Source organism: Alnus glutinosa, chromosome 2 (assembly GCF_958979055.1).
Source record: "Alnus glutinosa chromosome 2, dhAlnGlut1.1, whole genome shotgun sequence".
Lineage (NCBI taxonomy): Eukaryota > Viridiplantae > Streptophyta > Magnoliopsida > Fagales > Betulaceae > Alnus > Alnus glutinosa.
Window position 1 is genome coordinate 7,554,402 of NC_084887.1, and position 27,804 is coordinate 7,582,205.

The following is a 27,804-nucleotide window of genomic DNA, read 5'->3' on the forward strand; positions in this document are numbered from 1 at the left end:
TAGTTTTGAGAAGGTAGACCAAAGGAAGGATCTCCAACATGTCACGGCAAGTATCCCCATCGTCGTCTTACATGCCCTTCAACAAAACTAGATCTAATTCCTCAAAGATAATCCAGTCCAAGTCCTCCAAATATACCATCTTCAAAACATAAATAACAGCACATGTTTTACATGTGGAAAAGATACAAGCATAAGTCCATGATTTAGTGAGCATAAATAAGCCTGGTACACATGTTATCACATGGTGAACTCAGATGTTTAAGATATAAATCACTTGCAATAATGTACCATGTCATTCGATGCAATTTAATATTCATCGTCTTTTACATGTATGTTTTTATAAACTCATTATTTTCATTATTATATTATTCATCAATTATTTTCACAAAATAAAGTTCAAAGTAATCAAAAATATTTCTTACGTTAGTTGTAAACATGCATGTTTGGCGCACAAAATAATTGTTCTATGCGAAAAAAATAATAACAAGTATCCATGTGAGTTATTACTCATTTGCGCTATAGGGTTCTTCCACAAGATTCACTTGAGTCTCATTAGCCTCGAAATTTGAGAAAATACCTCATATTAGTTATAAACCCAAGCTAAACAAGTTCTAAAACTTAATATGCTCAAAATAGGCTCACTGCTCAACCGTGGAACATTCGGACAAGAAAGGTTGTGGGATCCAAGGGAGGACTCGTGGAACAAAGCGATCTTGTACCCACAGAGCGGTACACTTAACACCCCAACGTTCGGTCTCTATATCGAAATTTTGTCCAGAGGAGGGTCAAACGTTTGGTGCTAGGCAGATACCCATTTCCAAACCAAAAAGGCACAAAACCTGTTCTAGTAAGTCCTAAGGTCTTAACATGTTCCCTAACAGAGTCCTAAGCCATAATAACGAGTCCATGCAGAAAAAGATATGTTAAACATCATTAAATTGTTAAAACAAACAATAGCATTGAATTAAAACCAAACACTAGCTAGAGATAGAAAACCATAAGCTAATGCATGAAAATACTAACAAAAGAGTAGAACAACAATTAGATAAACGAGTTGGGCCAACGTAGTTACCTTCTTAGAAGCAAAAGGACTAAGAACCTTCTCCACGAAAGAACTCTCACACACACACTCTAGAACAAAATTGATTGGAAATGGGATGGAAATAGGCTGAAGGGGCAGAGGAGAAGGGTATTTATAGGCCCAAACGTCTGAGGATAAGAATGAGCTGCTTTTGCATAGTTCTGCCATCTATTGAACGTTCGGTCTTCTTTTGTCGAACGCTCGATATACTGTTTATCCAACGGTCTTAGGATTTTATCGAACGTTCGTTGTACTTTCTGACACAAGGCCTGGTCGCCTGAGCTGTGTTGTCCATCATATGATCAAATGTTTGGTGTACTATAATGACCGAACGTTCTTGAGACAGAAAATCAAAATTTTCCTTTTTAACAAATCCTAACATTGCCATTAATTTAATTAAAGCTTACTTAAACTTAATTAATTAGTTGGGGTGTTACATGTTATGTTTCATTTCATTTCATTTTCAATAAGTGTTTAAGGGCACAAGAGAGAATTTTAAGAAACTCTTTGTTGAAGTTATGTTTTATGACTTTATGCATTTAAGTTCAATAAAGTTTTTAAACTCGTGCATTTATGATGCTTAATGCTCTGGTTGTTCCATTTAATGCCTTTGCGCCTCTGAAGTTTCACTATAACAAACCAAACTCAGGTCCATCCTTTGCATATTCTAAAGAATCAATAACCACGATTGAAAATTTCTGACAAAATGAAGTAATAAAAGTTAATAAAAATATAATTTTTAGGCCAACCAAATAAAAATTTTGCCCTCTAAACTTCATTCTTTAATCTTTACAAAAACATAATTAAATTTCCACTTCGGGTTTAACATGAGTTCAGTTTCAATTAGAACTGGATCTGTTGAGATTGAGACAGATCGAGACACAAGTCCCATAACAAGACACAAAAGATAAGTATTAGAATATTAACGAATCTAATTCCAACTGAATCACAACCCGACCCAAATTTGTTATGCTGACAAGTGGCAGAAACTATGCATTCATAGACATTTAATGAATGCATGGGGGCCATCCCTGGACGACCTTTAATGAGTGCTAAACATAGTTGAAGAGAGTGGGAGGGAAATTTCATGGGAGGCATTACCAAAATGGGCCAACCAGGATGATTATCATAATACTAATTCATGTCAACGCATAGACTTTCTCTAGGCCAGTTGGGGGTTGACTTTAACCCTCACATCCTCTCAAAATGAATAATCTTTCATCAAAGTTAATTTTGTCCTTCGGTTGATCTCGAGGAAAACGATGTTGTTTCAGCCAATCGTAGCACACCAAGTACTCATAGTGTTCCTAGTCACTTGCATAATCACCATTGTAAATTAAGTATTTAGAGTGGTCTGTTTTGATAAGTTCCACTCGAAAGATTAGGATAATTTAATTTAATTTAATGGGTTTTCATTCTATGTTTCTCTTGCTAATGATTATCCATCGGGTTGAGAGCTTCTGTTATTTGACTGACCAAAATTTAGACAGTTTAAGAGAGAGACTAGCGCCGAGCTAGTAGAGCTCACTTATTCCGAGCAGGTGGGCTATTCAGAATGAAATATAATACGTTGACAACTCCTACAATTTTTTTTAAAAATCAACCGTTAATTATGTAGAACCCACATGTAAAAAAACAGATCTAGTGATTAGTTTGAAAAAAAAAAAAAAACAAATTGTTGGAGTTGTACAGATAAGCTCTGCAACCTTCTTTCTTAAACTATCCAAGTTTTTATGAAATTTGAATATCCTAATATTAATAACAAAGGACGGCTCTCATTCTTATCCACCAAAATAGCATTGATGTAAAGCATATTCCATTAGTTCCACCCATTTTTATATTAATAGTAATTATAATATTATTGTAATAGCATATAGTTTGAACCAATGACACGTGACCAATTATAAAATATAGACCCTAACATGATTGATTTAATCAAGATATACATAATTGAACTATTTTTATTGACAAAACCATGTCAAACTTGGGAGCCATCTTTATCAAGAGCTAAGATTTACAAATTTGCAAATGAAAATTATTTGATGTGCGCCATGTCATGTGCGCATATTATAAGTTGACCTTTTCATTTTGTATGCTGTGCTCCATAGAATACGATCTTCTTCATTTCATTTAATAAAATGGATATTATTCATTTCAAATGAAATGTTGGGATTTAAAGTTTATTCATTTAATGGTATACATGATTTCACATTATTTAAATGTGTCAACATTAACTTCACATACACTATTAGATGTATCAACTTTAAATTCTGACCATAAAATGGATAGTATTCATTTCATTTGAAATGGAGAGGATCATATTCCGTGCTCAATCGATCGAGTCCCCTTTTGCAAGATAGAAATGCATGAAAGAAATTAATCAGCAAATTCAATTTACTTTCAAGTGCTTACTTAAGGGATTGGGAGCCTCCTGTTTACTCTTATTTGTGAATAAACGTTAATCAAAATCTAAGGATGCAAATAAAGCTATCGGGCCACCCCACCTCTAAGATGATCGCATGCCATCCTCTTTTTTTAAAAAAATATAATTTGTTAGGTTTTTAGTTTATATATATATATATATATATATATATATATATATATTAAGAATGGCATATGTTATCATTTTATTGGTTCCGACATGGCACACTAACAAAATCCGTCAAATAAAATTTGACCGCAGGGATTAAATTGTTATTTTGTCCTACCCCAATGACCTCTGAATTATTTTTAAATTTTTTTGTACTTCAGAGAGCAATTTATAATTTAGGTCAACCATATGGACTGATTTTGCATTTATCCAATTTTTTTTAATTTAAGGTTTTTTATTTAATTCTGAAGTTTTAATTTTTTATTTATTTTTTAAAGTTTTTAATATTGATATTTATTAGGGTATTTTTGTCGTTTGACGAGATATAACATTTAAAAAGACTTAACAAAATTTCCTAACGGGGAAGGATTTTAGTAAGTAAATAGTAGTTTGAGGTAGTCAGGTAGTGAGAGTGTCACTTTATGGGGTCATATTGACGAAGGTTAGTAGTTCAAAGGGAAAAAGCTAATTACCCCTCCTTAGACTGATGAGCATTGTCACATCAGCCTTTGAATTCGCCCTTGTTTAAAAGAAAAAATTAAAAAAAAAAAAAAAAAAAAAAAAAAAAAAAAGACATAAATTTATATAATTTGAGAAATTGTTGTAGGAATCCTTGTCCTAAAGTGGGTTTTGGAAAGAGTCGTAAAATTTGTGACAAACTCATGAATATTTTCCATTTGGCATGAACTGAACAACAGGGATGTCAAAGAATCCAAAAACCTCTTCATGACATATTCATGAATCATGCATGTGTTCCGAAATTAATTTGTGTAGAGAGAAGTTGGTGAATTTGAGTGTTGTGGTCAAAGAAAATGACCCATGTTGTCGCCATGCACTTGAATGGGTCTACAGATTTGGTGTATAGATATTTTCCAGTTTTCTAGATAGATATCCCAGCAACCACAGTTCAGGAATACAGACCACGTGTCTTACAGTGTCCTATTCTTCAGAGGAAAGGTTTGTTTATGCACCCAATTAGTCCCCAAGGTGGACTGATATTTCTCCACAATCAAAAAGAAGAAAAATGTTAGGATGAGTTCATCTTATCATAAGCTTTTACAACTTTCCCTTATCTCCCTTTAATCTAGCCTTGCTTAATGATTAACAAAGGAATTGAAAATTGTCCTATGGTGTCTGATAAATTAATTAATACTTTAACACTATACGTACAAAATCTAAAATATTTTTAATTAAAAAATGAAAATAAATTGTGAAATTAATATTCGAATTCAAGACGGAACTCTGTCAGATACTATGTTAAATCGTCTTTATCCCAAAGAATAACGCTAGTGCGTTATTTAGTAGACTGGTATATAACTGTCATACAACTTGATGATGTAATAGTGAAAATCAGCAATTAAATCCACAAAATTAAAAAATAAATAAAAAAATAAAAGTTGATTTTTACCGCCATATCATTTCAACTGTATGACAGTCGTATAGCAGTCTACTTTGAATATCATCAATGAGCTCTCCATATTTGGCTTGATGCCTATAAAGCTCTAAGTTGTATGAGGTTTTTTGTAAAATTTCTCTAGATTAATTTCGACTAAAAGTGAGTTTTAGAGATTAACCAATACTCTTATACTCGTGTATTCAGAGTAATGCTATTAACTTAGTAAACTAGTATACGACTCACGTTAACTTAATGATTTAGCAGTTAAACTCAGCTATTGAATCAGCACCTGTAAAAAAATAAATGAGGACGGATGATTTTTACTGTCACGTTATTCATATTGTATAAAAGTCATACAGTCTACTAAATAGCATTAGTCCGTGTATTATATGCGGGAGATTGCTTAACCTTTTGGCATGATGAAGCATGTTAAATGTTGTTCACAAAGCATGCTTAGAGAGTGTTGTACCTAAAAGGATCAACCGTGACAAAACCAATGAGGATGTCCGTGTGATAGTGTTGCCCCTGACTTGGAGCCTGAGGGTTATGAGATATTTGTGCACAAAGACAAAAGCCAACGAACTTTCTGTGTTGGGCGTGGACAAATACTAAAGGGAGAACAAAATGATGAGAAATAAGTTGTGGACCACCGACACGTGCCGATTCCCACCGACAACGTTTATGTTGTTGACTTTTGTTGGGACAGACGGTTCTGACCTTTATGGAACCCTCCACCGAAAGTGAAAGTGAAAGTGAGAGACGCAAGTCTTACGATGCGCCACGTCTCAGCATGAAAAAACTCTTCTTGTAAGCAAGGGTTTAAGTCCAAGCCCCATCAGAAGCCATTCTTTACCATTGAGTTTCAGCCTCGAAGCTTCCACAAGATAAATAAAAACAAAAAATATGTATATATATATATATCTTTTGACGTGACATAAAAATGAAAATTATTGTTGCTATGTGTTTTTTTAGAATTTTTTTTATTTGTTAATATTTTTGTTTTAAGAAAAAAAACAAAACAAAAGACGACAAAAAAAAAATAAAAATCAACGAACGAAACTGGTACTTTTGATGATAGGATACAGTTTAGGTTCAACAAAAAAAGTTTGTAAATAATACGCAGTTTAATAAACTAAAATAAGCATACCAATATTTCTAAAACATCTAAAATCAAGTGATGAACGCAAGCGCATAATGATTTTTAAATTCACTAAAATAAATTATTTTTAAAGTCTTAATGTGGCAATCATGTTCGAGTGCTTTATCGGAAGTTGTCGCACTGAATTGTTAGACCACTCCCAGCAGCTTATCTAAAATTTTATTTAAAATAGCTAACCAAAATCAACTTTTTCTAGTTTAGCTAATCACTTTTCAACCCCTTCTCCATCAGTTTATCTAAACTTCTTCTTTATTTTATAAAATAATCAATTTTAATATTTTTATTCATTTTAATTAAAAATACATCTCCACCATCTAGTATTTTGTTCTCTACCATTTCGGAGTCGCCGTTCATCGATCGGGACCCGGAACTGTTCTTGATCCTCCTTTCGCTTCTCCGAACCGGGAATCTTCCGTCGAAGGCCAAGGCTTTCGACATCTAGGACCTGATCGATGAGGCGCAGTTCTACGGCGTCGAGCCCCTTTTGGTGAACTCGCTCTCGAACCCGTCCCAGTTCGACGCGTTCAACCTCGAGAAGTCACTGGTTCTACCGCTTAACGGCCGGGACTCGCCTTTGGCGATCGCGACGACGCCGTTCGGGTCGGTTCATGTCGCGCCGGACTCCTCTCTCTCGATCTCTCTCACAACTCTCTCTCCGGCCCCATCCCGTCCCAAATCGCTGCCCTCAGAACTTTGAGGATCAGGGGCTCCATCACGGCGAGGTAAGGAGGAGCTGCATCGTTTGAGGTTTTATAGGGAAAGGGAGAAGGCAGGAGAAGAGTTGGAGAGGAAGGTAGAAGTTTCGAGAGACTCAAAGGGAGAGAGAGAGAGAGAGAGAGAGAGAGAGAGAGAGAGAGAGAGAGAGAGAGAGAGAGAGAGAGAGAGAGAGAGAGAGAGAGAATGAAAAATAATAATAATAAAATAATTATAGGTCTGTGAACAGTATCACGCCTCATGTAGCATGATACTGTTCACAAATGCAGCATCCCTCCATCCTGGCGTTAGGTTACATAATCTGATGGAGTTGGCTTTTTGTTGTTTTGCTTGGCTACTTTAACTAAAAGAAGGAAATAGCTACTCTGCTGGGAGTGCTCTTACACAAGAACCAATTCGGAGAAAGAAGAAGCATGGAGATGTGGTGTCCATTCGGATAGGGCGAGGTGAAAAGGATACGGCATGCTTGGGTGTTATGGAAGTAATCGATTATCCACTCGCCCCCTTAGATAAGGTAGGTTGGGTGCCTCGATAAGTGATTTCTGATGGCCGGAGTTTTCTCATTCTGGGTGGTTGAATGTAGCTCCCCGTCGGTGCCCCCGGTATCATGTGGCTGCTACACATAATTGACATAGTAGCATTTTTTTTTTTTTGGAATATTTTAATGTTATACTTGTTTGATTAAAATAGGTCGTTTTGTTTACAAATTTTCGTTGAATGTAAGAAGAAAGGAATACAAAGTTAAAGATGTCAATAAATTGTTTAATTAGATTCCCCTTTCCCCTTCACCATGCAGGGTTGGCTTTGGTTGGACCTCTCCTATTTGATCCAAGAGGGATTTTAGTAATTTGGTCCTCGCATGTTGATACAATTGCTCAAGCCAAGTTGACTAGACTATTTCCAACCTAATTAAATCTAGTCTAATCCTAAATCGGTAAGGTATGGTTAATAAAAGGATAAATTTACTTTACGAATAATTATGTGATTTCAATTTAGTATTTGAATTTTTGAATTCGACTTTAAACTCTTTAAATATTTCTTATTTTTCATTTCACTCATTCCATTTAAAATTACTTACATGGCATTAGCTTTTTAGTCTCGTCGGAAAGAAATTTTTTTTCATTAAAATATTATAATAAAAAACTCACCCAAGGTGGGTGACCAATCCCTTTGCTAGTGTTAGCATGCATGGCCACCCCCAACAAATGGGGTTTGTGGGCCGTGGTACTTGGAGTGGTTGAGTAAATTATCTTTGGGTTGGCTATGCAAGCCACCTATTTGTAAGGGGTGGCTGCGCTAGCCACATGTCTACTAAGGGTAGCGCGAGCCACCCCTCCGTCAAGGTGTTTGCTTCCCACGCGGGGCATGGAAAAGCTGCTTACGAATAACTAGGTTAAAGCTACATAAGCATTTTTAGATGGTTTTCAATGGAATGAGTGAAATGAGAAATAAGAAAAAGTTAAAAAGTTAAAAATCAAATTTAAAAAATTGGAGATTAAATTGAAATTGCGGTATAAATTGGGGAGTAAATTTGTATTTTCCTTCTTTTTTCTTTTTTTTTTTTTAACGACATGTCCACACAAAAAGAAAATGGGGGATTCGAACTAGTGACCTCCGCTTCATGAGGTGTGGTCCCAAGCCGATTGAACTATTCCTTGAGAAACAATTTGTATTTTCCCTTAATAAAAAGACTAGTATATTTGACAAACTTAGCGAGAATGAAACAATAATTTAGTCTCAAAAAGACTTTAGACCTCTTAGCGCCTAGCTTCTAAGATCACTCACATCGGAGGTTGCTAGGGTGCCAACCACCCCCATAGCGTACAATTCTACCCTCAAATTTTATTTTATTTTATTTTTTTCTTTTGTAATCTATTTTTATTTATTATAAATTTTTAATTTTTATAAGGTATTTGTCCAAAAAAGATCAAAATTTGTACAAAATGATCATTTTGTTAAGTAGACATTCCACATGGATATATAAATTTATTTGTTTAAAGATCTAAACTATTTTAAGTTTTTAACAATTTCCCCCTAATTAATTGATAAGGGATTTGCTCAAATTTCATTTGGTGTGAATTGAGGTCGAAGGTTTCAAACAACTTTGTGAGCATTAATGCTGACGGAATCAATATCACCCTCCCCATCAGGTAATCCAATAAAGAAATGGTCAATAACTTCTGAATGAGGTAAGAAGTTGCAGGGTTATGCCCTATTATGACAAAGTCAAGGCCGGAGTGCTTATCTGTTTTTTTATTATTATTTTTTTTTTTTGGTAAAAAAATTAATAATAATAATAATAATAATAAAAATGTGCAGCTCAACAAAGACTCTAATGTTATTAATACAATACAATAAAAGTCTAAAATTTATTGAAAATGGGGCAAAATTAATGGTTCAGCTCATTAAATTCTTAACTCACTATGATTTGAAGGGATTAGAATTTTCTATAATTATTTGTCTAAATTTGAGAGAATTCAAGTAAGTGATTATGAGATATCACTTTGGGCTGCCCAACCACTTATCCTGTCAGGTGAGTCCTATAAGTGATCTCTCACAATTACCTGCCCGAATTCTCTCAAATTCGAGCAAATAATTGTAGAGGATCCTGATCCAATTTGAATGAACAATTCAAAATCGAATATGTATGAAACAATGTTAATTTGTGTTCGCATGTCGAGACATGAGTATAAGATTATATAGATTAACCATAACCCTTATTAATTAAGGTCTGACCGTTAATTTTGTTGGGTTTGTATCGGGTTCGCAGTTCATGTTAAAAATTGTCGTTCTAAATGTCGTGTGTTGAGTTCGGATTGTGTCAAGATATATATGTCAACACTAACTTCGACCTATTTCATAAACGGTTAGACTCCTCAACTATAACTTACTAATTTCTTATTAAATTCATATATCTTTTTATTTTTCCTTTTCAGTCAGCTTTGAAAGAAGAACCTAGTATCTACGACATGTATTTATACCATGGGCTCTGTTTTGTACTAAGTACAGACAGAACCTTTTATTTTTAATGGTTTTTGGAGAGAGAGACTTGAGAGGGCATAGTTCAGTTACCAATAACAGTCTGCCACGTATTCATACGGACACAAAACAGTTATTTAACTGTTTTATATTCTCAAACCTGCCTTACACTTGTGCCCTCTGAGCCTCTCTGATTTTGCCACAGAAGAGAGGGAGAGAGAGAGAGAGAGAGAGAGAGAGAGGCAGAGGGGAATTGGAGTGGAAGCGACGAAAAGAAGCAAAGAAAGAAACGAAGCCGTGTGGGTCCCAAACAGAGCCAACCAACCACGAGACTTCAACATATTCTCTCTCTCCCCAAAAAAGTGATTTCAAAATCTTTTTCTGCTCTCTTATAAACCCCTCTCATCCCCTGCGTCTCTTTACCTCACACATAAGAAAAACTCCAGCTCCCCTGCCTTTCACCTCCTCATTCTGCTCCAAAATCTCTCCAATTTCACGCCACAGACAAAAGAAAGCACCAACACCCAACTGGAATTTCGTTTTTCTTCACTCTGAGCTCCCTCTATCTCTCTCTCTTCTGCTAGGCTGCTCTTTATTCTGAGATTTGGGATGGGTTACTTGCACATGAACACTTTTGGTATCCGATTCTGTTTTTGGTTCAATCGGATTAGCTTTTGAAATCAAACCCAGATTCCAAAATTCGGTCTTTCGTTTTTTTTTTTATATCCATTTTTTACCAGATTTGGATCCGGGTATATAATTTTCCTTTCTCTTTTGTGTTTGGGATATCTATTCATTTGATTCGAATACGTTTCTGTTCTGATACCTATTTGCTTTGGTGACCCATCTCAAATTCTCTTCAATCGCTTTGTGGATAGATTAGCTTCCAGTTGGTCTTATATATTCGATCCTTGAGAGAGAGCATAGTGGGTAGCTAGCTATTGGTTTCCGATGGCTGCGGCTAAGAACAGTGGCAAATCCAAGAAGGGTGTTGATGAATCACGCATGATGGCCAGAGATTGGGAGATTGACAAAGGTAAGGATTTTGATTTTAGCTCCGAGAGGCGGCGATGGAAGCCGGTTTTTGATGAAGCGTCCATGTCCAATAGGCCTCTCAAGAAGATCCGAAGCCCGGAAAGTCAAGACCCAATTCAGTCCTCTGCTTCTTTCGCTCACCAAGCACCTCCTCCCTTCTCAATTCCAAGTTCTGCATCTCCTACTTCTCTCTATCCTCCTCCTCTTTCAAGAATCGTGTTTCCTTTTGCTTTTGACGGGTCTCAACAACAACATTTGCAGCTTCCCCACCAATTTAGTACCACAGCTCTGCCTATGTACCGCCCAGCACAGCTGCAAGCACCACGAAACCAGCAGGAGATGATTTCTTTTGCTTCAAATCAACAACATGGCATTGCTTATCCCCCATTCTTGAGCGGAGAAGCGGTGCAAAATCAGCAACAACAGCAGCAGCAGCTTCTTCAGTATTGGAGTGATACGCTGAATTTAAGCCCAAGAGGAAGGATGATGATGATGAATGGTTTGGGGCCGGACGGCAGGCCGTTGTTTAGGCCTCCGGTGCAGCCTCTAAACACGACCAAGCTTTACAGGGGAGTGAGGCAACGACATTGGGGCAAATGGGTCGCTGAAATCCGCCTCCCTCGCAATAGGACTCGCCTTTGGCTCGGCACTTTCGACACGGCTGAAGACGCCGCCATGGCGTATGATCGCGAGGCCTTCAAGTTGAGAGGAGAGAATGCTAGGCTCAATTTCCCTGAGCTCTTTCTCAATAAGGATAAAGCAGAGTCCACAGCTCCAAATTCAACTCCCTCTTCTCCCCCAACTCCACATGAAAGTTCAAGGCTAAGTCAGTACTCGAAGCAACCTGAACAAGCTCCAGAAGGCCCTAATTTGCAGCCTTTAGATATGGAGATGATGCCACCACCACCAACGCCACGGCCACCGCCACAGACCCGAGAAGATAATCCCGACAGTGATTCGGGATTCGGGTCGAGCGAGGCCACAGTGAGTGATGAAGTTCAGGCAGTTGCGGCAGGTGCTGATGTAGGAGAAGGTATTTCACAGTCACAGGAACTGGTATGGGGAGAAATGCAAGAGGCATGGTTCAATGCAATTGCAGCAGGAGGTTTTGGGCCGGGTAGTCCTGTGTGGGATGATTTGGACACCACCAATAATCTTCTGCTGCAGTCACAACTTCCCTTTGGTAATCAAAATTATCAACAGGAATTCAATGATCCTGATTTTCACAGGCAGCAAGGGAACTTAGGCTTAACATCCTCCTCATCATCATCTTGTCCTATGAAGCCCTTCTTTTGGAAGGAATCGAAGGATCAAGATTGAAAGGTTGGAGAGTTTAAGTCCACCTTTCCTTCTCACTGGTTGCACATTTTTCACAAAACAACCCGTGATTCCAATAACCATATATTAGGATCTTTGAAGCTTCAAAATTCAAACACTCTTTGGCTTTGACTTCTTCTGAACTACTAAACACTTCCTCCCAAAACCCCAATTATTCCTTAGATTCTCATCCTCCATTCCATCTGCTGCAAAAGGCTGCATATTTTTCCCGGCCTTTCAGCAGTGACAGCACAGCTCATTCCTCATGGGCCATGCCTTTTGTTCCTAGTGGAAGTAGTATCATATCATATATGTCTGTAGACTGTAGGAAGCACGTTTTAGCTTATTATGTTGTTATGGACATGGAGACATGCATGGAGTACTTGTAGTTGATCTAGTGCTAGACCAGCGCAGGAGGAGACGGTTTTGTGATCTCCTTCAACTGGTCGGTCCATCAGGAGCTTTGTTTTTCAGCTCCCAGGATGGAAGCAATTTGTGATATTGTACATTGTGCAGTTTTTTCAGTAATAGTTGTAATGATAGACCAAGCAATTTGCAGCATTCTCTTTGTTATTATTGTGTGTTGTTGATATTCCACTTTTCGTTGTATACTACTTGTGCATAAGCTTCCTAATTTCAACTTAACATGCTACAATTCAAAATATCAAGTTTCAAAGTGTGGGTATTATGCTTGTCTGCACTCTGCAGTGATTTTCCAACTTGATAAAAAAAAATATTTTAAATCAATCATAGCGAATGACTTTTGCCTGCAAGGGAGTGTTGCACTGATATTCCTTTACTGCTACTATGATCATTTACGAAAAAGCGTTGGTCACATTTGTACTATTACTTTAAAAGAATTAGTCAATTTGGAGATATCTTAAAATTCTTTTTAAAACTCAGTTTCATCTAACTAGAAGTTAAGTAATGTGTGACTTAGCATTTATGAGTATCTTTATAAACCACAAACTCTACGTTGATTACTCATTCTTTCTCAATATGGAATCGGGGTTTTACTAACTCCTTCCTTAAAACTCATAATGTCCTCGTCGTGCTCCAATACCACATGGCTAGCGTTAGTAGGTGGCTCTAATACCATTTATGCTCTAACATCATTTTAACGATTCAGGGAAAAACGCTAGCAACATATGCGTTATCACCCCAAAATGCTAATCAATTTGAAACTTTCTATAGAATCCCTTAAAAAGCCTAGTTTGACCTAATAACTAAGTAATCTGGTACTTAGCACCCATAAGTAATCTTTATAAATCGCACATCTTATGAAGGCTATTTGGACTATTCATCTCTTCCCAATATGTGACCGGGGTGTTACAACCACGTTAATAAACAATAAGAAATTCACGTTGCCGAGATATTTTATGGCCGAGTACCATTATTAGTAATATAACTTTTTATTACAAGTCTTTTTATAAACTCATATGCCAGTTCATGTGACACTTATCACGTTAGCTATTAAAATATGGATTATCACGTGGCAGTCCACATGATACTTAACACTTTTACAAATTCCCATGTCAATTATCACATCAGACACTCAAATGTTGACTACCATGTGGCACTAAGCTATTGTTAGATTTAATTAAAATAAATTATCTCTTCAACCATAGTATGTGTAGATCAAGTATCAGAATGACATACCTCCATTGTTAGAGGACAAGCTTTTTTCATTGTGTCTATTTGGTGGAAGCCCTAAGTGCATAAGAAAACATTGTTGTGCGTGTAGAGACCTACTAGTACCTAAACCCTAATTTTTCAATTATTGACATAAAGAAGTCTAATGAGTCAACTTCAATTATATATATATATATAGAGAGAGAGAGAGAGAGAGAGTGAGAGTACATACTTCCTCAAACGTCCACAGAAATTGGTAAGTGCCATTATAGGCCGAAAAAACTAAATGACAAAGCCAGTTCACACAAAAGTAAATAAATACAACAATATTGACTGCTACGTAAATTTCTAAAGAAATTTTAGTACGACCGCTATTTCCCCACTAAATATGGATGTGGAAATGGTGTTTTGAAATCATTGATAGCTAGATTAATACTAGTAGTCCAAGAACAGGGACAAGGCAATAGCTGCAAAATTAAAAATGAAATGGACCTTGGGGCATTTAAGTAGCACCAATGGTTTTCTAGGCCAAGTACAAAAACAAAACAAAAAACATTGTTCATTTCCTATGATTGCTAAACAGTAGAATGCATAGTGGAAGACCATTAGTCGATCACCATGTTCTGCTTAATTAATGTGATTAGCAATAACAAATGCATAGTTTTCTGGACTCTTGTAATGTGGGGAGGCTGATAACCGATAAGCCTTCCATTTTCTTTGTGAGGGAATCTCCCCAGTTTAGGAATTGTTTATCACATCTCCAACATATTTATATATATAATAAAAAATAAAAAAATAGGAAAAACAAAATCGGGAATAAATAAATAAGGCAGCACATCCTGAAAGACAACCTTTCCACTGTTGCATATTAATTAATGCAATTAACATTTAGAGATAGGTCATTGACTGTGACAGGGAAGGTGGGGGCCAGTCGCCGGCCCATGAGATCACCCACATATCTTATTTGCGACGGCACGATAACCATGAAGTAGTATTCATAAGAAAATGACATAATTAGGGATGATTAAACAAACATGATATGCTTTAGAAATGATGCAGTTAATTAAAAAAATAAACTCAATTATCTGAGATGATGGAGCAGTCAAGGACAAGCTAATTGATCCTTTCTTTAATCAACAAAGTTTTCCTCAAAAATTTGATTTTTAAAACTCTTATAACCCGGTCTATTAAATTGATATTTATCTTTATAGCTTATAAAAATGCGCATGAGAATTATATGCTCTAAGGACATATGTTAGTTTGTTAGACTGGATTATGAAAATTTCTTCGACTCAACACGACCCCGAGCCAACCCACTGACAATGAAACCTACAAGCCGGTTGAACCTTATTTAGGGTGCGTTTGAGATTGTGATTTTATAGACAATAAATGCGATTTTAAACCAAATCGCATAATATAAATCGTTTGAAAACTGCGTTTTTAAAAACTGCGATTTGAAAAAGCAGAAAACCTGCCTTTTCAAATCGCATGTGAGATTGTGTTTTTTTTAAAACTCAAAATTTTAAAGGCTAATTTGCGATTTTAAATGTTAAACTGTGATTTTGCAAAACGCTTAAGGGGTGCGTTTGGGATTGCGATTTCATAGACAATAAGTGTGATTTTAAACCAAATCACAAAATATAAATCATTTGGGAACTGCGTTTTTAAAAATTGCGATTTAAAAACGCAGAAAATCTACTTTTTCAAATCGCAGGTAAGATTGTGCTTTTTTGAAAACGCATAATTTTAAAGGCTAAACTGCGATTTTGTCAAACCCTTAACTGCGTTTTGAAAAATCACTTTTTTCAAATCGCAGATTTTAAAATCGTTATTTTAAATCGCACTTTTTGAAATCGTAAACACAAACGGACCCTAACTGCGTTTTTAAAAATCATTTTTTTCAAATCTCACTTTTTGAAATCGCAAACCCAAACGGACCCTTATTCTAGATTGACATGATCCTACCTCATCTAGGTCGGTTGATTCAGAAAAACAAGTGCACCGAGCATAAAGAGAAGCTGCTTCTATTATATTTTGGTCCTTAACATCTAGATTACTGACATTTTATTATTATCGGATAATGATAAAAGTGTGTACAAGATAGTGAATGCCATAATCAAATTCTGTTAGCTCTTGAGCCTCTCTTTTAACCAACAACGGGCGAGAAATCACTCCTTAAAAGAGAAGGAAGCTGGACCATTTGGAGGTGTGCCAAATTCTAGCCAAATATTTATTATTCTTTAAGCTACTTTCATTCTCTATAGTAATGAGTTACTAAGCATATACAGGGAGCGACTCCACTTAGGGTCCGTTTAGATTTGCGATTTCAAAAAGTGCGATTTAAAATTACGATTTTAAAATGTGCGATTTGAAAAAAGTGATTTTTAAAAACGCAGTTAAGCGTTTGGTAAAATCGCAGTTTAGCATTTAAAATCGCAAATTAACCTTTAAAATTCTGCATTTTCAAAAAAGCATCATCTTACCTGCAATTTGAAAAAGCAGATTTTCTGCGTTTTCAAATCGCAATTTTTAAAAACGCAGTTCCCAAACGATTTATGTTCTGCAATTTGATTTAAAATCGCACTTATTGTCTACGAAATCCCAATCCCAAACGCACCCTTAACCTTGATGGGACACTTAGAACTTACTCCCCTTTATCTTGCAAGTAATCTTGACTAAAGGTTTGAATTATCATCTAATGGTAATTCACAACCAAACACAGTATTTGATGTCACAGTTTAACTGCTATCGTTTTACTTGTGCAAACAAATAATAATTAACTTGTCAATTAATACAGATTATACTTGGCTGGTCATGGATGTTTTGATTTTAAAATAAGAAATAATATATATATATATATATATATATATATATATATATATATATATATATATATATATATATATAAAATTCAAGATGAAAACGACTACCATATAATTATATGAAATTATGAATTATAAGATCAACCGATTTCCAAGTTCTTAGGCCATAGACAGAATATCCTGCCATTTTTCAATCAAAAATGAAAGGAACTCGATGAAACGTGTACAAATTGGAGCCAAGTAAACTGAAAGTACAAGCTAATAAAGCCAAAATAGCTATTGAAAAAACAAAACTCTCTACTTCAGCTACTTTTTTTTTTATACTTTTTTCAACAAATTTTCTATTCTATTCTTTATTTCTTTAAATATTATTTTGTGTGAAAGAAAGAGGGAGAGAGACTGTGAAAGAAGGAAAGGAAGAGAGAGAAAATAATAATAATAAAAACTGTTTGTAGTGTAAATAGTAAATAGACGAAAAATTATATTCTGCTGGAAATGAAAAATGGCTCGTAATAGTCAAATTTGACTACTATAAGCCATTTATCTATTCTGTTGGAGATGTTCCAAAAAATAAATAAATCTGATTTAGCATTACTCATTTAGTTCAAAAGAATTCTGAAACTTATCAGTTTAATTTTATACTTTAGTATGTTTTAAGTTAATAGAAAATAGTAAATCTAATTATTTATTATTATTTTAATACTTCTCGTTACATATGGATTCAAACTTCTCATTAAGAAGTAAGGCTTAACATGTTCGAATTTAAGACCTCTAACCTCTACTCCAATACTATGTTAAACCACCACTTATCTTAAAAATTATACGAATTATAAATTTAATATTTTAAATCTTAATAATTAATTTTAGTTAGATGATTTAAATTTTTTCATAATAACAATACAAGCTTTAAAGGTCTTAATTTTTCCTTAATTCATTGATGTCACTAAGTTGTATAGTGAGATAGTAAAATATTATATAATTTAACACTCCAGTCGAACATTGAAAAGATGAGTAATCTACGTAAAATGAATAACTTATAAAGGCACTCATCGATACCAAATACAATGACAAACAGTGGCCACTAGGGGTGGGCATGGGGCGGGGTGGGGCGGGTTTTCGCATTTTTTGGCCCCGCCCCGCACCTAATTTCCAACCCGCAAACCACACTTATTAAAGAGTAACCGTGCGGGGCGGTTCACTGCGGGGCGGGGCGGGTATTTTGAGTGGCATTTACGTAATTTTGATTTTATTTTGTAAAAAATAAAAAATTCAAAAAAAATACTGGTTTTTTAAATAAAAAATTAAATTCATATTTCCATTCAAGAACATTTTTCATGGATTAGCCTTTTAAACTAAAAGTCCTATTAATTATAAGATAAAATTCTAAGAAACATGATTTCTATTTTCTCCCATCAACAAAGCATAATGAATAAATGACAAGAATAAAAAGCTATAATATTTCACTATTCTATGTCATCAATTTTCTTGTTTTTTCCAAAAGTAATGAAAAGATTATTTCAAATAACAATACAATAAAAATGTGTACACTTTAACATCCCATGAAATTGAACCATAAAAATTGTATTTCTCACATAATGAATTGAGTCCACTAGTTAGTAAACAACTAAACATGCAAAAATATAACAGTCCATTGGTTAGTAAACATGCAAAAATATGATAGTGAACCAAAACAATTTAAAACAAAAGCAAAAAATGAAGAAGATGAAGGGAAAGAGAGAGATTCCCTCTTCTAGCCTTCTAGTTTTCTTTCTTTCCCCTTTTTTTTTTTTTTCTTTTTTCTTTTTTCTTTTTTTTTTTTCTCCTCCTTTGTGCGGGGCGGGGCGGGGACCCGCGTTTTTTAAAAGTCTAAACCCGCAACCCGCCCCGCCCCGCATAAATTTCTCAAATTAGGATCCTAACCCGCAAAAAATCTCAAAAATCATGTCCTCTGCGGGGCGGGGTGGGGCGGGTGCTGCGGGTTTTGTACACCCCTAGTGGCCACAGCAGCATGTGAAATAATAGGATGAACAACACCATTCTCTGAGGCTCGGCCCATGATTATTTCTAGAAGGCTCTGGAATGGCCAAGAGGCCTCAACCAAGCTGCATGAACCCAAGCTAGACATCTAAAAGAGAATCCAAAACTCAAAATCTGATTGGACACTAGAAGCCCACGTGGCTGGTTATTCAGCAACTCCATCACTATCTTATCTCTCTTAATAGTTAAAACAGAAGAGAGAAACCACTCCAAATGTTCCTCTTCCGTTTAACACAAAGGTTCCAGCAGTTGGCATTTGGCACATAATCGAACTTCAAAGCAAAAAGCCCAGCCAGCTCCCACTCTAGTCTCATGGCTTTCCAAGCAGCCCTTTCACTTCCTTCTGCCATCTCCATCCACAAAGAGGTAACAGTTCAACCAGGCTGTTTTCACTTTTCATTTCCTTTTTGGCAAATCTTTGTGGGTATTTTATGATTCTAAGAGCTTCTTGGTAATTTTCTTGTTCTGCTTCTGGACAGGGGAAGTCTAATATTTCTCTTAAGGAGACAGCTCTGTTTGGAGTTTCAGTCTCAGAGCTCAAAGCTGAAATCAAGTCTCCTCTGTTAAGGAGCCAGGTGCTAGATTTATCACTCACTTTCTCTAAAATAATCTCCCTTTTTTATTTTTATTTTTTCTTTCCCTGTTTTACTCATAAGATTTAGCTGGAAAATGCTGTTCAGTTCTTGCTGTGGTCCTGTGGAAGTTGTGTAAGTGCCAACCATAGTAAATCAAATCATCCCCTTGCTTGAAACACTGCAAAAAGTAAGGCTCGAAGCATTCATAGAATGAATTCAGGAGTGGGAAGTCAACAAAGATGACAAAAACTCTTGATTTCATAAAATGATTTTTCTTCTCATTTAGATTGCTCATGTTTTTTATTTTATTTTTTTCATTAAACCTCCAAGCATTGCGTGAAAAAAGAGGGAATTAGTTTTGTATGTATAATATAGCTAAAATGTATAGATATATATATTGAGAAATTTTGAAAATCGATGATGTAGGTTCGTCCCTGATCCCAACAATGACCCTGGTTAAATATATCATGTTAAATCGCAACTTATCCAAAAGTTTAAAGTAATACTCGTGTGAGCTCAAATTTTTTTTTAGTAAATGAGGCCCAATACGTGAAATATTTAATTAAAATATGAGGTAAATTGTGGAGTCAGAGTTCAAATTCAGAACATTTAGCTCTAATATCATGTTAAATCAAACTTAAGCAGATAAGAAAAAGCAAATTTAATCATTTAATCAATACTTTTAACAACTCTGAGCATCGCAAAGAATGCCCGATTTGAAACATTAATAACAAGATACACTAATTCAAATGCTGTGCAGTACATAATAAGATGAATTTCAGGTTCATACAATGAACTAAGCAATTCAAGATGGTAGGTTATGATTTTGTGTTGATACAAATAATGGGTTTCATGTGCAGGAAGTGGGAAAAAGGAAACTACAAGTTGGAACCATTAGAGCCGAAACAGCAACGACAGCTCCAGCAATCAAACAGGCTGCACCAGAAGCAAAGAAAACTTTGAGAAAAGGCAATGTGATAATCACTGGGGCCTCCTCCGGGTTGGGCCTAGCCACAGCCAAGGCTTTAGCTGAAACGGGGCAATGGAACATAATAATGGCATGCAGGAATTTCCTTAAGGCTGAGAGAGCTGCTAAATCAGCTGGCATTGCCAAGGAGAATTACACTGTTATGCATCTCGATCTTGCCTCCCTTGACAGTGTCCGGCAATTCGTAGATAGCCTCCGTCGTCAGGATATACCGCTCGATGTGCTGGTTTGCAATGCTGCTGTCTACCAACCAACGGCTAAGGAGCCATCTTTCACAGCTGAGGGGTTCGAACTGAGCGTAGGGACAAACCATCTGGGACACTTCCTCCTTTCTCGGCTGCTGCTTGATGACCTGAAGCAATCAGATTACCCATTCAAGCGTCTCATCATTGTTGGCTCCATTACAGGTAATAGATATTTGATGGAAACAATTTAGAACAAATTTTCACAATGACAAGATTATGCATTCTAAATGTGGTTTTGCTATGCATGCAATTCTAGGTAATACAAACACCTTGGCTGGAAATGTGCCTCCCAAGGCAAACCTTGGGGATCTGAGAGGTCTTGCAGGAGGCTTGAATGGACTAAACAGCTCAAACATGATAGATGGAGGAGATTTCGACGGTGCCAAGGCTTACAAAGACAGCAAAGTCTGCAACATGCTCACCATGCAAGAATTCCACAGGCGCTACCATGAGGAGACAGGAATCACCTTTGCTTCTCTCTACCCTGGTTGCATTGCTACGACAGCCTTGTTTAGGGAGCACATACCCCTCTTCAGGCTTCTTTTCCCTCCTTTCCAGAAGTACATCACCAAAGGCTATGTTTCTGAAGAGGAAGCTGGAAAGAGACTTGCACAGGTCACTTGAAATCTGCATAATGCAAGGATGAACATATACATATTCATAAATTACATATGTTTATGCTTCTGTAAAATGAAGTTCTATGTTGAACACAAACTAAATGAAACTTTGGTGGTTCAGGTTGTGACCGATCCAAGCCTGACAAAATCAGGTGTTTACTGGAGCTGGAACAAGGATTCAGCCTCATTCCAAAACCAGCTTTCCAAAGAAGCCAGCGATACAGAGAAAGCACGCAAGCTGTGGGAGATCAGTGAGAAGTTAGTTGGATTGGCATAAATGAGAACCAAGGATAAATTTCCTCAAACAATTTTAGTCAAGAAAGGATGTATCTTAAAGAGTCTCCAACTGAAAAGAAGTACCCCAGTGATGTTTCCCCTTGCAGATGTAGAAAATTTTAGTTTGCATAAGACAACAAGGAACAATTGATTTCATATTTTCAGAGGATCTAGAAAAGTTGCAACTGTATGACTAAGGACCTGTTTAGTTTGTGGAATAGACCCTGAAAATGAATATCAATTCCTATAGAATAATTACTCTTTTATTTGGTTGCACACCATTCATAGGAATAGTTATTACTCTAAAAAACTAATGAGTAACCAAAGTATTGAATTGTACCAAACAAAGAAATACATATTCAGTGTTCTATTCTAGCTTTACAACCAAACCAAAGAATAAGAATAGTTATTTTATTCCACCTTCTTCTATTTTCAGTAATAACTATTACTTCTTAATGAAATAGCCATTCTGTGAACTAAATGATGCCTAAGAGTAGTTAGGAAATCACAACAGTGCAAGAATTTCAATTGCCTCATACAAAAATGTTTGTGCAATAGATTTTATAGTAAAAATGTGAAATCCTCCGATAAATACTAAGCTTGTTGGAAATTTCTGTCATTTCTTTCATACACAAACTCCTTACAAACTGGTTTTTAAGAAATTCTTATAAATCAACCTTTAAAAGTGGCATGTATCATTTAAACAATTAAAAAAGCATATAAAAAGTACATGCTATTAAAAAAAAAATATGTATTTCTCACATGTTAAGAACACTTGTCATTTTTAGAGACTGATTTGTATGAAACTTCCTACAATTATAAGAAATTTTTTTCCATTTTCATACGGAAGATAAATTACTTTGAACAAAAAGCGTAGGAATCCAAGTATTTTCTTTAGAAAAACACTGGCAAATAACTCATAATAAGCTCACATATTAATAAGCACATTATACTAGGTGAAAGTTGAGCAAGCATGTAATGATCCTTGGAGCAAACGATATCTCCTTCCCCTATGGGTGGAGGCTGGAATTTCAGATTCAATCCCAAGCATGTGGGTGAGTTGTATTAACCTACCAGAAATGTCTCAGGTCATGTTAATGATATTTTCTTCTTCCTGAATTTAAAAAATGCAATATATCATCTGTCATTTGAAAAACTCTAGGCTGGAAAATCTACACAATTATCTGGAAAAAAAAAAAAGGTGGGGTTTTCCTTTCCTGTTCCTCATTATGAGTTTTCCTTTCTCTGGAAACTCAGAGAGGACAGAACAGTAGATTCAAAAAAAGTTCAGTTCCTATTTACACCTTAAAAAATATTGGGTTATCAGTGCCTACTGACCTGCACTGTGCATCGGTAAAAGAGGAAAGAAGGTAGTTCCAAGCTTAAGAGTTCTTATGCAAAAGGGAATTAAGTACAGAAAAGAAACATATTTGCTTTATTCAAAACTGCGACAGGAGAACATTCCACCAATGAGAGTTATTAGAGAACTCCATAAGATTTGCTCATCGTTACTACGGGCCACTGAACAATTTAGTATTGACTATAAAATTCCTCCCACCCCCTCCTAATTTTCTTCTACAGCCCCAACCCCATGCTACCCAATGAATCTCATTTGAACAACAACTAGGAGGAGAAAAATAAACATGAAGTAGGTAGGTAAATTAGATAAAGACCTTTTAATTAAGGTAACCCTCCCAACCTTCGGCAAATACATTATCTTCCATCCAGCCAAGTGGCGCTCTATCTAGGCCTTCCGTTAGGAGCTTCACGAATGTCGAAGGTCTGTCATCCCAAATAGATTTGGCCTTAAATAAAACTTCCAACAGAAGGCCTAAATATTTCGTCGGAGGGGAAGAGACCCTGCAACCCAATATGCTAGTAACGAATGTTGACATTGCCAATGGGGACCGACTTTGATTTAGCCAGAGTAATCCTCAAACCTAAAACCACTTCAAAAGAACAAACAGTGCAAGTTATGAAGATGATCTCTACTTGCCCCCACAACATCTTAACTGCATTCAGAATACCATCAATTGCAATCGGATAGCTCTTACTCGAAGGCCCTACACTAACACTCAAAGCCCCAGCATCATCTCCATCAACCACAAAGTAGCATAGAACTGAGAAGCCAATACATAATTAGTAAGAGATCACAAATCCAAATCTTTGCCAAATGGCCATTAACATACACGTTGAAATACAACAAGCCACGCGAAATACTAGCAATATCACAAAAATGCAACCGAACAAGATACTTAAGCCCTCCCATCACTGGAAACACACATGTAATATTGACATCAGGAATTGAAGCATTCCTACTACGAATCAAATGGGCTGTATTATACACATTATCAAGAGCAACCTCACAGCTCACCGCCCTGCCCATCATCTCCCACACGAAACACAAAGATGTAACAAATGCATAACTCATCAAAAAACCTACCAATCACTGTCTCGAGGTCCAAATTCACCTGATTCAGTAAAGCGAGATATGGTATTGAGATGGACTAACAAATGTCACATCATACCTAGCCAACAAACTAAGGCACAGAAACATACAGGCACAGAAAGACAATACATCAAAACATAAGAGGAAAATAACAGAAGCTCCACTGTAATAATTCAACAATCAACATAAGCGAAGCTTAATCATTCATCAATCTCAGTGCTTCAAAACTTTCATGTGAGGAAATGATATTATCATTAAAGCTCCTAAGGTACAGTAACACAGGCTAATGTAGATAAGAGGCGGAATGTCCAAGTCTATCTCTGTATAAATACACATTTCGAGTACATAAACAAGAAGAGAAGATTGCAAGGCTACAAGCTTACTGACAATTAGTGTTTGCTATTCTCGGCTGCACTCTCTTCCTTCCCAAGTGCAACAACTACTTTCTTCAGGATGGCTTCAGTTGGTTGGTGTGAATTCTCCACAGCCTTCGAAATTGCTTGCCATTTCTCACCATGTTTAGGTTCTGCAGCAGTGCATCTCTTTAGCACATCCTTCTGGTTCTCCTCACTCCCATGCTGAAGTTCAAATTTGTAGTATAAAGCCCAGAAATCGCCAAAATCTGGCGCAAGTGTCACTGCCCTGTTGAGCCAAGTCCTAGCTTTATCCACCTTCCTGTCATGCCAGAACAACTTGGCTACAGCAGCAATGACATGAGGATCATGATCACATTTCTTGAGAGCATCCATACTCTTGGATTTCCGTTGGGGCCGGGGGACCATCTCAATCGAAGCCGCCCACAGAATACCACTATTGGGGCATTCCTGCAATGCCTTCGCCATCAATATATCAGCTTCCTTCTTATTTCCATGCCTCATTTCAGCTCGAACCGCAGCAAGCCAGAGTTCAGGGTTCTGGGGATTCTTCTTCCTGGCCATGGTGAGGACTGCTCGAGCTTTACTCAGCCCATTCATCTTTTCCTCCAGATTAGCAAGAGAAAGCCAAAGGTGTATACAACTAGGGCAGTGCTTCAGACCCAAGTCGTAAGCTTCCTTAGCTTTCTCCAAGTGACCAAGCCTCTCCTCTAGCTGTCCAAGCATCAGCCACAACTTGAAGAACGAAGGGAAGCGTTTCAACCCTTCGTCCAACAACCTCCTCTCCTCCTCAGTATTCCCCAACTCTCTCTCCACAATGACTGATTTCATCCAGACTCTCTCTGTCCCTCCTCTCTCTCGGGCCTTAGCAAGAAGCATTCTAGCTCTCTCAGGCTCATGATTCTCAAACTCAAGTTTAAAAGCCGCAAGCCAAATCTCCTCTGAATTGGGAATCGCAGCATAAGCTTCCTGCAGGATTGCCCGCGCAGCAGGCACATCCCCAGCAAGCCACTTCTCCTTGGCACCCATAAGCCACAAAACCTCGGCCTGTGGCCGATAAGTAACTGCCTTACGAAGCAAAGCATCAAGGGACTCCCTAGTCCCATGGCTTTTCTCAAGCTGCGCAGCTTTGAGCCAAATGCTCTTCTTGGTCAAGAACACACTCAATGCGTGAGCATATATAGCTCTTGCCGTCTCAATCGACCCCCTTTTCTTACACTCCTCCGCATCTGCCACCCACGTCCTCTTCCTATCCTCCTCCTCCACCCCAATCCCAATTGTATTCCCTATAATAGCCCGGCAAGTTGCCACGGACCCAGCCCGCTCCGCAGCCTCGGCCTCCTTCATCCAAGCCTCCCTATCAATCTCCAACCCCTCTCTCTGCAACGCCCTTATACCTCTCTCTATGATCTTCCCCACCATCCCCGTATTCCCATTGGCCTCCTCCAACTTCGCCGCCGTTATCCAAATCGCCGGCTCCTTTGTCAGTCTCTCTCTTGCCCTATTCAACACCTTCTTCGCACTCTCATACGTCTCCAATCTCGCCAAAGCCAACCACAACTCCACGTGCAAGGGGCAATACTCCACAGCCCTGTGCAGCAACAACCTCGCGTCCTCCTCGTTCGCGAGCTCCACCACTGCCTTCCAGAGCCGAACTGAGTCCGGTATGTGCTCCAAACCTTTCCTCAACACCCTGCTCTTCTTTTGCACATCATCATGCTCCAATTTTGCCGCTTGCAGCCAGAGCTTGACAGAATTGGGTATCGATTTCACGCCTCGGGCAATGACTGCCTTGGCCTCATCAGGGGTCGCCAGCCTACAGGCCTCCAGCCACACGTCCTCGCTATTCGGACACTCCTCACAGCCCTTCTGCATCAGCTGCCTCGCTGCCTGGATCTTCCCGGCGACCTCCTCCAGCCTCGCTGCCGCGATCCACCCTGGCGGATGCTTCGGATTCGTCTGTGTCACGCTCTTGAGCAACAATCTAGCCTTCTTAATGTCTGAAATCTCGGCGTCGCTCGTGATCTTCATGCTCTTCAAATCGGTGAGATAGCCTTTTGGATCGACAACGGTTTGTCCCGACACGGAATCCGACAACCGATCGAGCTTCAATGACAGCACTGTGCCTCTTCCTTCACCAACAGCGGTCAGATCAGTGACCGGAGTTTGCGACCAGGGCGTCTCGGTGCCGCCGGCAGATCGGCTCTTCGGGTCCAATGCGGTGACGTGCTCTTTCTCCTGCCGAGCTTTTTCCAAAAGCGTGTCCGGCACTGGGACGAAGCTCTCGAATCGCTTCTTCTTGTTTCGGAGCGAATAGTCTCCAATTTCGGGGATGCTCTCCCACTCCTGCGCCGATACAGTGTACAGCTTCCTCTTCAGATCGGCAAACTGCTCGGTGATCTTCGGGTTTGAAGCTCGGTACTTCTCGATCTCCTCCTTCAACCTGGCTTCCCTCCGGTCCTTTCGGCGCGAGTCCATGCGCTTGTCGATGGCCTCCCAAACGGCGTCAGCCTCCTTATCGTCCTCGTCGTACTCGGTGGAGGCGAAGAGACCGACGTCGTTTCCTTCGAACTCGTCGAACTTCTGGTTCTCGTCGTACCCCTTGTCTTCAGCGTCGTCGCCACCGTCGTCATCCTCGTCGGGCTTTCCGCGGCCCCGGCCCTGCCCGGGAGGCCCGCCTACTGTGGCGGCGGAGCGGTCGGGGAGGTCTGGGGCGGCGCGGGCGGGTCCGATATCGGATCGGGTGGTGAAGCCCGTGGCACCACGGCCGAGACCAGCGACATAGTTGGCAGGGGGCTTGGAGTTGAGGAACTCGAGCTTGGGCTTGGAGGGAGGAAGGGAGGGAGGCTGGGTCCCACCGAGGAGAGGGACGTGGAGGGTGAGGGTGGAGAGCGGGGTGACATGGAGGTGGGAGAGGAGGACGGCGTCGTGTTGAGGGGGCAGAGGGTGGGTGTGGGAGAGGAAGAGGCGGTGGAGGAGGTGGCTGGGGATGTGGGTGTGCTGCTCGATGGAGAGCTTCAGGGAGCGGAGGGTGGTGGTGGATGGGTTCAGGGTTAGGGTTAGGGTTTTGTGGTTTGGGAGTGTGATGAACACCATGATTATCAACTCTGCGTTTGGATTTGGGGCAGTCACTGGAGTGAACCGAAACGGGGCTCGGCTCGTTCGGACGTGTTTGGCACTATTCTCATAAAATTGTGTTTTTCTGAAGATGAAAGAAGAAAAATAGTGAACGAGATGACCACCTTGGCCTCGTCGCCGTCGGCGATTCCTGATTCGGGTTGAAACTTGTTTCTCACTCAAAACGACTACACAGAAACCAAACGACCTCTTGAATTTTTTTATTATTATTATTTTTTAACTCCATGTATCCTCAAACAATTATTTTAGGATTAGGATTTTTCATGCGGATATAGTAATTGATTATATTCAAATCCGTATATGCATAATACAGTTATTACTTTTAAGTATCTGCATCTATATCTATACCATACGGTTAATAGTTATTGCTGTTATTGAAT

The 27,804-nt window shown here is 38.2% G+C and overlaps 3 protein-coding genes across 3 annotated transcripts; 2 read left to right on the top strand and 1 right to left on the bottom strand.

Annotated features, from left to right (window-relative positions):
- Nucleotides 1-10,328: 10,328 nt before the first annotated feature.
- Nucleotides 10,329-12,832, top strand: LOC133861151 (ethylene-responsive transcription factor ERF053). Its single transcript, XM_062296868.1, has one exon. It carries the CDS (start codon nucleotides 10,871-10,873, stop codon nucleotides 12,272-12,274), a length of 1,404 nt encoding a protein of 467 aa, XP_062152852.1. The 5' UTR covers nucleotides 10,329-10,870; the 3' UTR covers nucleotides 12,275-12,832.
- A 6,135-nt stretch (nucleotides 12,833-18,967) lies between these two features.
- LOC133861170 (protochlorophyllide reductase) lies at nucleotides 18,968-21,729 on the top strand. The gene is made up of 5 exons (XM_062296890.1): nucleotides 18,968-19,128; nucleotides 19,242-19,337; nucleotides 20,198-20,732; nucleotides 20,827-21,185; nucleotides 21,309-21,729. The coding sequence occupies exons 1-5, from the start codon at nucleotides 19,075-19,077 to the stop codon at nucleotides 21,462-21,464; spliced, it is 1,200 nt and encodes a 399-aa protein (XP_062152874.1). The 5' UTR covers nucleotides 18,968-19,074; the 3' UTR covers nucleotides 21,465-21,729.
- A 2,418-nt stretch (nucleotides 21,730-24,147) lies between these two features.
- Nucleotides 24,148-27,582, bottom strand: LOC133860816 (protein STABILIZED1). Its single transcript, XM_062296441.1, has one exon. The coding sequence runs from the start codon at nucleotides 27,380-27,382 to the stop codon at nucleotides 24,302-24,304; it is 3,081 nt and encodes a 1,026-aa protein (XP_062152425.1). The 5' UTR covers nucleotides 27,383-27,582; the 3' UTR covers nucleotides 24,148-24,301.
- Between the last annotated feature and the right edge of the window lie 222 nt (nucleotides 27,583-27,804).